The 13162-nt window shown below is 33.4% G+C and overlaps 1 protein-coding gene and 1 pseudogene across 3 annotated transcripts in view; one reads left to right on the top strand and one right to left on the bottom strand.

Annotated features, from left to right (window-relative positions):
* SNX13 (sorting nexin 13) overlaps window positions 1-13162 on the bottom strand; it is a 110382-nt gene that overhangs the window by 62666 nt on the left and 34554 nt on the right. For all 3 annotated transcript variants that reach the window (XM_031455005.2, XM_064487521.1, XM_010984650.3), the window contains exons 2-5: window positions 9564-9676; window positions 5602-5704; window positions 4274-4363; window positions 3131-3252 (exon numbers count right to left, since the gene is read on the bottom strand). In XM_031455005.2, coding sequence (XP_031310865.1) covers window positions 3131-3252; window positions 4274-4363; window positions 5602-5704; window positions 9564-9676 — 428 coding nt within the window. The remainder of the gene's footprint in view (window positions 1-3130; window positions 3253-4273; window positions 4364-5601; window positions 5705-9563; window positions 9677-13162) is intronic.
* Window positions 478-1784, top strand: LOC116154120 (phosphoglycerate mutase 1-like; annotated as a pseudogene).

Below are 13162 nucleotides of genomic sequence, written 5' to 3'. Positions count from 1 at the left end.
ATCTAAAAAAATACCTAATGCTCAATAATGTTACATATATAAAATAAAGGAGATAAAATCCAACTTCTGACTTCTTTCATTATACTATATTATAATAATTCATGTTCCAGTGAGTCTACGTTCGTAATTATGGCTGACCACTTTATAAATGTTTGCCGTTAATCATAAGGGAGGAGCTCAAATCTATCTAAGCAAGGTTATAATTCAAACCATAAACCTTACCGTAGGCCTCTTCAGTGACCTGAGGCTGAGGAACTCACCTCCTACTCAAAAGCTTAAGATCAACGGAATTACAAAAGGAAAGTCTCAACAGAGCAGCATGAGCTAGAAATGTCTATTCGGACAGAGATGAAAACACGGTAAAATCCCTAGGGCAAAGCTCTATCCTCCAAGACTCTCAGAAGTACAAAACTATCTCAAGAACCTAAGTGAAGGAGAAGAGGGGTTGGCTGGAAAATAACACCTTCAGATTTGAGAATGTACTCCTGTCAGAGCATGCAGCCTACTGCCTTGAGGCGACAGGCTAGTAGGAAAATCTCTGTGTAATGGGTAGCAAAATCTTTTATTAAAGGAAAAAAAGACTGCAAACTCAGCCAAACATAAATTCCTTTTTTCAAAATTAAATAATTTCTGGATATGAAATGTCCCTCCCCCCCTACCAAATTAAGTAGTTTATGTACAAAGATATAGACCAAAATATTTTGTCATATCGGAGGCAATATATAAGTGGGTTTTGTAAAGTGAGAATTTTAGTATATCTCACAAAAGAAAAGTTTCTTAAAGGAAACTCATTAAAATATACTTCTCTTCTAAAAGTAAATAAACTGAATATGCTCCACTGACTTTGGCTTCTTCTCCCTCTAAGAGGACTTCCATTAGGTATGTGCCAAAGGTAAGCGAGCAGTTTTACTGAACTATTTCCATAGCACTTGAATAAAAGAGTATCTGGGGGTGACTTCTGAATCTCAGTGAACCCCAGTCTACGCTGCACCTGAAGCCACGGCCACCTACAAGCTGGTGCTGACCCCGCACAGAGGAAACACCTGGAATCTGGAGAACAGCATTTGCGGCTGGTGTGAAGCCAACCTGAGCCCAGTAGGAGATGAAGCGCCATGCACAGGTGCTACAAGATGCTGGCTATGAGTTTGACATCTGTTTCACCACCATGCAGAAGAAAACAATCTGGACCCTCTGTGCAGTGCTGGATGCCACTGACCAAGTGTGGCCGCCAGTAGTGAGGACCTGGCCTCAATAAAGCAGAAACTGCTGCTAAGCATGGCGAAGCCCAGGTAAAGATCTGGAGGCACTATGATGTCCCACCACCTCCAATGAAGCTCAACCGTTTATAGCAACATCAGTAAGAACTGCAGGTATGCAGATCTCACTGAAGACCAGCTACCCTCCTGTGAGAGTCTGAAGGACACTACTGCCAGAGCTCTGACCTTCTGGAATGAAAAAATTGTTCCCCAGATGGAGGAGAGGAAGGGGTTCTGCAGACAGTCCATGGCAACAGTCTTCAGAGCACTGTCACCCATCTGGAGGGTCTCTCTGAAGAGGCTACCATGGAGCTGCTCCTGCCCACTGACATTCCCACTATCTACGAACTGGACAAGAACCTGAAGCTCATCAAGCCCTTGGAGTTCCTGGGAAATGAAGAGCCCATAAGGAAAGTCATGGAGGCTGTGGCTGCCCAGGGCAAGGCCAAAAAGTGCAGGCAAGCAGGCCGACTACTTTCCCAAGAACACCCTCCCGGCCCAACCCATTCCTCTGCACCTCTCCCCTGAACATGTCACACTGACCACATCTGTAGGCATCTTAAGTTGCAGCTTCAGATGGAAATCAGTGGCTCTCAATTTCGTTTTAGCCATTTTGTCTCGTTTCCACTTCCTTCATACAATCTAGTCAGAACAGCACCTCTGGGGCATGGATCCTCAGTCCATGCCAAGGGAAGATTTATCGAAGAGGGTGGAAAGGGGACATGGAGGAACCATGTTAAGTGTGACCAATGAGGCGGAGCAAGAGAGCTTATTTGTGTTTCCAGGAGGTAGTCCTATACTAGTCTGTAGTCAGATGACTATCTGGGAGGCTCTAGTGATTCCAGTAGAAGAATGCAAACTGCATGGTGATGCAAACAAACATTTCCTTCCATACTCCAGAGGAGCTGGCTTCAGAAGATTGGGATCAATCCTGGATGTTTACGTGTTACATTTACTTTTACCAAAAAAAAAAAAAAAAAGTATCTACCTACCTAAAGTATATAGTTGTATATATTAAACATTTCATATATTATTTATATCTGTAAATATTTTAAAATATGAACAACAAAAAAACTTGGGGTTTCTAGTGGTGGTTGACATCAGAAAATAAGCCATTCCTTACACCAACATGAGATAAGCTCCTTGACTTCTAAAATATAGGAATTCAGCCTGCTGTGTATTTTAGAATCTCTCCCTTGCCTTACTGTTTTATGGCAGTGAAATGCCTCTTAATCACGTTCAAGTGTGTCTTTCACTGTGTCTGATTTCTGAATCATGTTCTAGTTGTTTGTCCCTGCCATTTGGCTCATTTTGAGCATAACTGTACTAAATCCTATTTCCAGAACAGTACAATAAAGGAGTGATGTGCAATTCAAAACAAAACAATATCCAGGGAAGAGGGAAAAAAAGTATTATCAGTAAGTGGAGTAGGGGAGAGGATATAGCTCAGTGATAGAGCACATCTTTAGTAATCATGAGGTCTTGGGTTAAAATCCCAGTATCTCCATTTAAAAAGGATGGGGGGGGCACTTATACTTCAGAAGGTGCTGCGAGTAACAATAAACATATATTAAAAAAAAAAAAGACTTTGAATAATCACATGATTGGATAATTGGACCCTGAGGAAGAAATTGACTAAGAGAATAGGGTTTTTAATCAAGATAAACATTCTGTAAATGCAAAGGTTAAATTTGAAGGAGTAAAGGTTTTTAGGGCTCTAGTTCTATAATCTAAGAGTTATCCCACAATAATAATATCCTGTTCTACTTACCTTGTAAAAATCAATTTTCTCCTCACACTTAAAAGTTATTTTCTCTATTAATACAAACAATACGTTTAAATTTTTCTGCATAAATACAATGCAGTGACCTTACCTAGTAGCAAACTGAATGAGTGCATTTTGAAGAGTCTGTCTAATTTCAAGAAGAAAAGATTCATCATCACTTAGTGTATAATACCAATACTGGACATAATCCCTCAAGGAAAACTGGATAACCTAAAACAAAAATATTGCAGAAAAAAAGAAATTTTTAGGATTTAGTGGCAAACTTCAATCTAAAACTATTATTTGCAAATTCTATTTATTTTCTACATACTAAATTGTGGTGGTAAATAATTGCCTTCATTACAAAGGTATCAATATGCTAAAAACCACTTCCAAAACTTTTAAATTAACTTGGTAGCCCAATTCATACACTGCCCAATTTTTTTTTTAAATTAAAGAATTATCTGTATCCAAGTCCTACCAAAATTCAGGTAAGGATGAAGTTTGCAGAAAAAAATAAATTTCCAATGCCATAGTATAATGAAGAGTTTTAATCAGTTTGATAAAATGAGATGCAAAATAATGTCGACACCCTAATTCTCAAAAGAAAACATTTTTCCAAGATTATATCATCAGATTCACTGCAGTCAAATTACAAAAATGACATAGTTCACTAAATTCTAATACCTTTGATTCTGCCAACAGTATTGTTAGCCAATAAACAGCAAATAATATAACTTAATGTATAATGTTTTTACAAATCAGATAAGCTAAATAGTTCATCTATAAAATAATATTAGAATTGTAACATACACATTATTTTTAATAATCATACCATCAAGCATCAATGAAAAATATTTTGGAAGAGAATAATTTTAATTCTAATTTAAAAAATATTTTTGGAACAAATCAGGAATACCTATTCTAAAAAGTAATAAATCTAGCAGGAAAAATGTCTGATTTATCAAACCACTATGCTTGTTCATCAGCTAAAGAGTAACATTTTAACCATAAAATAATTAGAAACATTGTCAAATGTCAGTAAAAACCTTTTTCCTAAATGTGAATTCAACTACACTTATTATAAATAAGTCCATAAATAAGGCAGCATCTTAAGTATAGAATCCAAGGATAGCATTATAATGAATCTCCAGCATATTACATAAATAATAAAATTATTTCTTAGTATTTTCAAAAGAAATACACCTAGCACACAACATACGGAATTCAAATACCACATACTGAAACTCACTTGCTGGAGAGGTTCATCAATTATATTGGCACCTGTCAATCTTCTATCAATCTTTATAGTCCTGGCTTCCCGTTTCATTTCTTCTAAGCACTGAAAGGAAACCATAACATTTTATTGCATAGTTTCTTGACTTAAAATCTCTGTAGTTTACTTCTAACTGAACATTCATTGTAACTACCCTGCATTATCTTCAAGACAATAAATAACCTTATTTCTTGAGACTTGAATATAAAGCAAATACTATTTTCCAAAGTAACAAAACTAGACATCCAGGGAAAAAAAATCTCATTATCCTCAAAAAACTTAATAATCAGCAAATATTATTCAGAATGTGAGAAACTGAAAATATACACACACACTGTTGCTATATTTCAATGACATTTTATATTCATAAGTTAGTGTTTCAGGTGAGTCAAATGTCTTTGTTAAATACTGCCCTGTTTCCTCTTTCTCCCTCCCAGCCCAAAACAGTATACCAGCTGCTAAATGAATATATTTTTAATTGATTTTATCTATGGATGATTTTTAACAACTAAAGAAAAGAAAAGAAATTTCATTTTTTCTGTAGTCTTTAGAAAGATCCGTGACCTGGAAATAGGGTGAAAAGTAGTGGTACCCTCTTCAATTAAAAATACAAACCAAAGCACAAATACATGTGAAAAAAAAATGTTTCAAGTTATAGCATGCAACTTCTAAGATTTTTTTCATAAAACATACTTACAAATCATTTTAGGAACAGCAAATCAAAATAATTATTTTTATACCATGTATTAAAAAATAGATATAAAGACTTAAACAGTCTTGACTGATTTATTACTGTTTAGGATCTTAACTCTTAAAACATTTTGCATCCTCTCTATGTACAACTTAAATGAATGGAAACTATGGATGGCTTAAAAATGATTCAAAAAAAGAAAAGGTTCATTTCTTCAGAAAGATTTGTGAGCAAACCCAAAGAATATACATTAATGGGTGTTTTAAAGGAAGACAGAAATAAGTCTCAGAGGTTACTTTTAAAGTTAAGTAAGTTTTAGAAAAATGTATTTATTTATCAATATGAAAGTCTCATTAGCACACAATGGACAAGTTAATAATTGTAAAATTAAATTACTGACATCAACTCCAGACTGTCTGCCTCTCTTCATACAAGAAAAACCATTCCAATCCCACAATAATAACTGAAGCCTGATCAGATACTCTCTCATAAATTTATAGTGAGCATTAGTGAACATAGGGAAATTATAGGAAAAGCCATATAAAGATGGTCACATTATCATCATTGCATACAAAAAGGACTTCAAGGTTTCATATTCCTTTCCCCTACTTACCTTAGGAATCCCCGTTGATGTTGGAGGAAGAAATGAATGTTCACACTGCTCTAGGTACTTCTCTGAGTTTGTTTTTCCAAACAGGAGAGTAACCACAAAACCTCTGAAAATATTTAATTATAGGTACAAAAACAAAATTTTACTATAATTTAACACATTACCAAATATATTTTTTCAGATTTAATACATGGCTTATCCTTCACTAAAAAGTCAGTTTGTGACCTTGGCAAGGCAAGGAACTGACAGATTTTGTTATATGCTGAAGTTTAAAACAACTATAAACATTTTGTGAATTTATACAATAATTCCTTTCCAAGTTTTCATCCAATATATTTCATAAAGAATCCCGGGTAACACTTTCAAACTTCAGGAAAATAAGCCTTCACTAAATAAGTAGGCAAGCTAATAACCAAGGATAAAGACAAATGAGACTGTACATCTATAGCTGAATCACACACTTCTATAGTTCTGTTAACTAATTAAAGATATAACTTGCCACTAGGAAAATAGAATAAACAAATAAAGGCTATACGGGAAAAAAAACAAAGAGCTAATTTATAACTTCTTTAAAATAAGCCTGGAATTAAAAAAAGAAATACAAATATATCATAAAGCATTAATTACTTTTAAAACAATTACGCAGTAAAGGTAAATACTGGTTTGGAAATATTTTAAGTATTGACAAATGCAATCAGTATTTCCTACTTTAAAATTTACCATATAAATCTAAGCACTACTAAGTAGACAGGAAATCCATAAAAGAAAATTAAAATTTAATTTTATAATAATTTATAGTAACCTTACAATGATTGAAAGAATGTAGTGACAAAAAGGGAACAGTGAAAAATTGAATATGGTCAGCCTGAAGGGAAGATTCTCAAGGTCTTCCGCTTTTTGTGGCTACCTGCCACTTCACTGCTCTTCAGTACAAGTACCACAAAAGTAGGGAGAAGGGTGGAGAACAGCAGTAAAGTTAAATCAACTTGTCATCAATTCTGTTTGTTTCTTTTTTTAAAAGGCTAGACTCAGAATTATCAGTAAATTTCACATATCGGTGCTGTATCTGATATTATTACTAAGAAGAAATTTGGTCATATTTACAGACACAATAAAATGCTTGTATTAAGTTAACAATGTATTTCTAAAAACATTATCATGAAACAGACTGATAAAACATTAACCTTTGTCCACAGTATGACAGTAGAAAAGTAAGCTAAGGAACAGTGCGATCTTAGAAAGAACCTAATTAATAGCTTCAGCCTTGAGGTTTAGTAAAAACAGGTGCTACAAATAATTGCATAACCAAACAAATATAATAAATGCCATTAACCTCTATCTTTATTGATGGTATCCCAAAATGACAACCCCCCCAAAAAGGAAGAAGGAAAACCAAAACAACCCCCCCCCAAAATTCCTGAGTGGTTTTCTTTTCAAGGCTTTTCTTTACATGTATATAGGTAAAACTGCAGAACTCAAAAACTTAAGTTTTACTAGCCAAAAAAAAGGGAGGGTAGTTTCTGTTAAAAAAAAAAAAAAGTATAAATTCTTCTCTGACTTGCATATTAAGTAGGAAAAAGAACACATCTTTAAAAACTTACACAACAACCAAACAAACCACTAAAACTAAGAAATGATTTTTAATTATATAAAATGTGATTATTGTACTTAAGATTGATATTTAAAAGCGTATTTTTGCTCTTAAAATTCATAAGGCTCATAAAATTCATAACTATACTAAGTTACATTAAAGAAGGGACAATTGTTCTTCATTAGAGCCAAAATTAGAAAGATTTTTGACTCAGGAATTATGATACTCATTGACTGTAACTGAGTAACCTGGGAATGCTTAATTAACTAATCCCCTGAGATGATTTTGGGACCCTTGCTAGTATATAAATTAAGTCCCCTTATTGTGACAGTGAGCTTCACTGAGGTCAACAGTCTGGAACAGTATATCAGATAAATTCATAACATAACATGAACTTGGAATTTCAGACTCTACCATATGACTTAATATTATCTAGAGTTTTTAGTGGCCATCACCCACTTACCAATATCCCACCCTATCTAAAAAATTTACAGAACTTTACAAGTATCCAAAAATTTTTTTGAAATTATTTCTTGATAAATTAGCAGACTCAGAAGGGGAACAACAAAGATTCCTGTGACTTTGAAATGAATGGATGTACTAATATGCCACACTGATGAGGTATATTGAGGGTAGGGGAGTATATATGTGCAGGTTGGGAGGGCTATGTGCAAACTCTGTATTTTCTGCTCAATTCTGCTGTTAACCTGAAACTGCTCTAAAAAATAAAGTCTATAAATAAAAGAAAAGAAAAGAACGGATTCATCACGTGTCCCAAATTTTATATGGAGCAGTTTAGTCTAAGAGAAAAACACTTCTCCGACCCTTTACCTTCCAAGGTCTATAAAGCTGCCTTTGTTTATAAAGCTGCAATTTCCTCCCTTTCTGAAGTATTGGAAAATATTCTGAAATCCTTCTTCACTTTTGCCAAAGGCTTAGTCAATTATTGAAATAAAAGAAATCTTTCCTTTTCAGAGAAACATCTCCTCAAGGCAATTTCCTTTCCAATCAGTAAAAGCAGCCGTAACCTTGGGGGGAGTGGTACAACCATGCAGCTATGAAACCATGCAGCTATGCAACCATGCAGCTCTGGCCTTAATTTGTGACTGAGGAGTGTAATTTAGGAAGCCCTAATGGCTGCAGATCAACAAAGTCTTCAATCATGTTTATAATCCATAAAGATATTCAAAACTCCATTTATCAGATTACTACGGCTTATTTCTTAATTTTTTCACTACACAGTACCACAGACAAACAATTATAATGAAAATACTAAGTCTAAAATAAAATGCAGTTTTATGAATAGTTCTTGAGGTAGCTTCTCAGTTTAATTAATTCTCACTTGTTCAACAATCAGTGGGTGACCGCCCTATAAAACGGCTACACTTGACTTTCAAACCCATATCCTGAAAGAGGTGACAGGTGGTAGATATATTCAGAAGCCATATTCCTAGGGTCTATTTAGACAATCTCTCAGGCCACAGTTTATATACATCCTGTTCAATTCAGCTAAGTCCTCTAAATCTGTGGACTCAAACAACTCCTCCAAATGTTTGGGGCCTCAAAGATTTCTTCATAAGAACTGATGAGTATTCACTGCACAAATAATTACATGAAGGTATCATATAGATACATATACATACACACACATATATACATTTATATAAACAACAAAATACTCACTTCAGCTAAACTACCTTGGTTAGAATATCTAAGCATCTCTCTTATCTATACATTTTCCTACATACAGTTCATATCTGATACTAAATGTCCTACATAGGATGCTGTAGTAAATCATAACTGAAATCTCTCCTAAAAGGTTTATCAACTCAAAGTAAAGCATAAACATTGTAAATCAAAAACCATGAAGAGAGAACTGCAAAATCAGGTGTCTGTTTGAATTTTCTAGAACAAAATGACAGCATTCACTAAGGTAAATAATTAACATTATTGTTCAAAGTCTATCTTCTACTATGTAAAACTTGATGCATCATCTGAATTTAACTTAGATCTTACTATCAAAGAGAAGAGAATTTTAACCTTAAAGGGGGAATAACACCAGAAGGCGTACAAAAATTTTTTAACTTTTCAAATTACACAAAAAAGGTTGTCTTTGGAAACTGAAATTTATTTTTGAAGATGAATACCCATATTCCTGGTACAAATAACCACCATCACTTCTATTTCTATAGGTATCTTAATTTTACTATTTTTAACTTTGGTAAAAACCATTTGCAAAGACAGAATTCACAAATAAATCATACTGCCATTTTTCATGGTAATTTCTTTTTTCTTGAGGTCTCATGGTCATTTGTTTCAATTCTGAACAACTGAACATCACATGAATTGTAAAATTATCATTGAGAATACTTACCCACCCACAAAGCAGAGGATATAAAATGCCAAATAAAATATTACAAAGGGTCCAAACGTTATTAGAGAAAGGACAATGCCAAGGCTTCCCCATCCCCATATGGATAGACTGGTCTGAAATAAAGCAGGGGAAAAAAAAGTTTCAATAAACAAATAATTTTCCATATGAATTAGAAAAGAATGAGCAAGATTTTTACGCAGTTTATATTTCTCTTAAGTATTTATGATATTATTTCAGTAACTGTTAAAAATATCTCTTCTGAAAAGTGTTAAGTGCACTCTTGGAAATTTATCTACAAGCAACAATATACAAAATCTGTATGCAGTGACAAATTTATAGCATATCAGCAATGATTTTTTAAAAAATCTAGTGGCAATGTATATGTACAGCAAGAAAAAGTTACACAAATCGTTAAATGATAAGCTGTCATGAGAAGTGATAACAAAGTATTTATAAAAACATTTATAATTTATATATGCAAAAGCATGTATAAAAGGTTAAGACTACAAAGTTGTACTTACTTAGAATATTTCATTTTAAAAGTTAGTCCCAATACAACTACAGCATAATGAGACGTTTTAAAAATTAAAATTTCCAGGTAAGAAATCCGTATCTCATTGAAAACTGTTGTATTTTTCTTTTATTCAAATTGCATGAATTTGTAAAATTATAACTGCACAACTTCCAACTTCCAGTTATCAAAATTTACTGAGCTCAAAAACATTTCCAAAAATTCTCCATCCTTAAAAATAAACAAAAAACCCTATTTCATTTAGAATTATACTGTATTATCTATTAAAAATACTCCTTTTGTTGAGGACAAACTGGATTTTAGCAATTTAAGTCACTATGAATAAATTTATTCAATTCAACAAGTTCCTCCAACCATTTGCCTTGTACTGTTGAGGTATACAAAGGAAGCATTTGTCCCACTCCTGCCATCAAGGAGCACAGAGAAGAATGTCTTACAGGAATGAAACAATTAGACACTGAACCAAATGAAAATAATAGAAAGTATTATAAGATGTTAAAATGAACAAAATTAATGACCAAAAAACTATGGAATAGACAGTAAGTGCTGTGGATTATGAGAAAAAGGACAGTTTTATTTATTCATTCATTCACTCATCAGTCATTGACTGCTTCCTATGTGCTGTAAGTTTAAGGTGCTGGGGGTATCACAAGGCATAAAACATTCCCTCATAGTCTACAGTCTAGTAAGGGAAGAACAACAAGCATACCCTCATAAATTTACACACCTTCCTATGTTTACATTCCAGAAGACGGAAAAAGACAAACAAGTAAATATTCAGTTATATAAGATGGGAATAGTGCTATGCAGAAGAATAAAGCAAATATATGTGATTGGTCTAAGAAGCTTTCAATGACTGACCCATGAAGAGAAATCTGGGTTAAGAGTCTTTTAAGGAGAATTTATAATAGTGAGTCTTCCTAACTCTCAAATAATATTCTTCCATTTATACATACCTTTTTTTTTATGTCCCTCAGTAAGAGGTTTTTTTTTTTGTTTCTTCTTCTATAAAAGGCCACACAACTCTTGTTGTTCGTATTTTTATTTGTTTTTTTCCTCATCCTGGGTACTCATCTTTTTAACCAGAGGACAGAATGCCTGCCAATGAAGTTATTACTCTGCCCTCATGATCTCCTTCTTGAATCAGCTGAAGATACTATTTCACCTACAGAAGTGGTCTCCCCTGACTTCTTTCCAAGAGCTGAAAGTAGGCCATGGTGATTCAGAATAAAGTACAGGGTAGCCCAGGCCCTCTGAAAATACTGCTGAGCATCCAGTAAGTAGCATCCAGTAAGTACCTGGTCTACACAGCAGCACTGTCAGATGACCAACTATAGAAACAGATGTTATTTCCCAAGATTCACTTAAAACCTTTTCCACTGACTTTCCTGAAAAGAGTTCTTATAAATTCTCATGAAAGCTGAAACCAGACTATGACTCAGATATTCAACCTACCTTCTTCAATGAGATTTGATCTAATATTAACATCACTCTTCCTTAATAAAGTTTTATTTATGCTTGCTAGTCAGTTTTCAAAGCTAAACAACTTATTGTTTAAGGATCTATTCAGAGGTTTTTAAAATGAAACTAAACAAAACGGCTCTCTCTGGAGATAAAGGAAGAAAGGGAGCATGCAATAAGAGGACAGTACACAGGGCACTTCTCAAACGCTCAGAACTCAAATGTTCTATCTCTTAAACAAGTGTTTGCTTGAAGCTATATAAATGTGTTATTTCTCATCTGTTTAAATCATATCTTTCACAATTAAAGAAATTTTCAAAAGAAAATCACAATTATATAATATCAGAAAGATTATTTAACTCAATTACTTAATGAGGAGATGCTCAATTGTCTAAAAACTCAAGTTTTCAGAATCCTACAAGTCTCTTTCTCATTTGAAAACAGCAGAATCATCAAAAAACAAACTCTTCATTCAACAAATATTTGTGAATACATACAATATGCCAAGTGCTAGTAATTTAACAGTGAACAAAACAGACATTACTGCCATATTAAAAAAAAAAACCTACGAGAGAAGACCCTTTCCTTAAATAAGTTTGAGAGAAATTTCTATATTCCAAAGACTAATAAAGTTAAACATTTCCAATCAAGTAAATCAGATACTCATTTGCTTTGCAGTTAATCTCTTACAATATTTAACTTCAAATGTTAAACTATTCAACAAAATATCAGAATAGGTTATTGTCCAAAATTAAGCAAGTTTTATGATATATTTAGTGTTTCCATATAAAATTTGGCTAATACTATAATTTTATTATCTGGTAAGATTAAGAAAAACATTTGATTTAAAACCATTTAAAATTTTTGGATTCTAATTATTTCCATGATACAGAATGATAAAACTTAGGATAATTTTATACTACATCAGAGACTTTTTACAAATTCAAACAGGTATTACCCCCAAGATTTGACCTAAAATGGAAGCCAAAAAAAAGAAAAAGAAAAAAGAAAATAGAAAAGAAATCTACATTAGTCATTTACATGAAAATAATACTTGATATATTACTATTTTCTTATCCAAATACAATAATCAACACTGAAACAGCCACGTTATTTGGTTTCCTAAAACCACCTACACTCCAACTGTGAGATGGAAGAAGCCTTCAGGATCATCAACTGCAGTACTTCTTAAACTTTAAGGATCTTATTAAACGCAGATTCTTAAAATGCAGATTCTGATCCATTATGTCTAGAGTGGGGTCTGTGATACTTTCATTTCTAGTAAGTGACCAGAACTGTGCAGAACTAAGGACAATTCTATACTTAAAATTCTCCCTAAATTAATCTCTAGGTCCTCAAATCTTACTCACAGTTGCAGAACCCCCAAACCTCTGAAAACCAAAGCTGTAGCAAGCATTATACATACATACCTCATTTACTTCTCAGAACAACTTATGAAGTAATCAAGAAGGTATTATAGCATAGTGTTCCAAGTATGAACACTGGAGTCAGACTAAGTGGAAATCTCACCTTTACTAATATTAGCTGTGTAACCACTCCATGCCTTCATTTCCTCACCTACCTTATGTGGTTTTTGTGGGAAGTA

The sequence above is a fragment of the Camelus dromedarius genome, chromosome 7 (assembly GCF_036321535.1).
Source record: "Camelus dromedarius isolate mCamDro1 chromosome 7, mCamDro1.pat, whole genome shotgun sequence".
NCBI classification, from domain to species: Eukaryota; Metazoa; Chordata; class Mammalia; order Artiodactyla; family Camelidae; genus Camelus; species Camelus dromedarius.
Note: the sequence above shows the minus strand (reverse complement) of the source record. Positions and strands in the feature narration are given on the sequence as shown.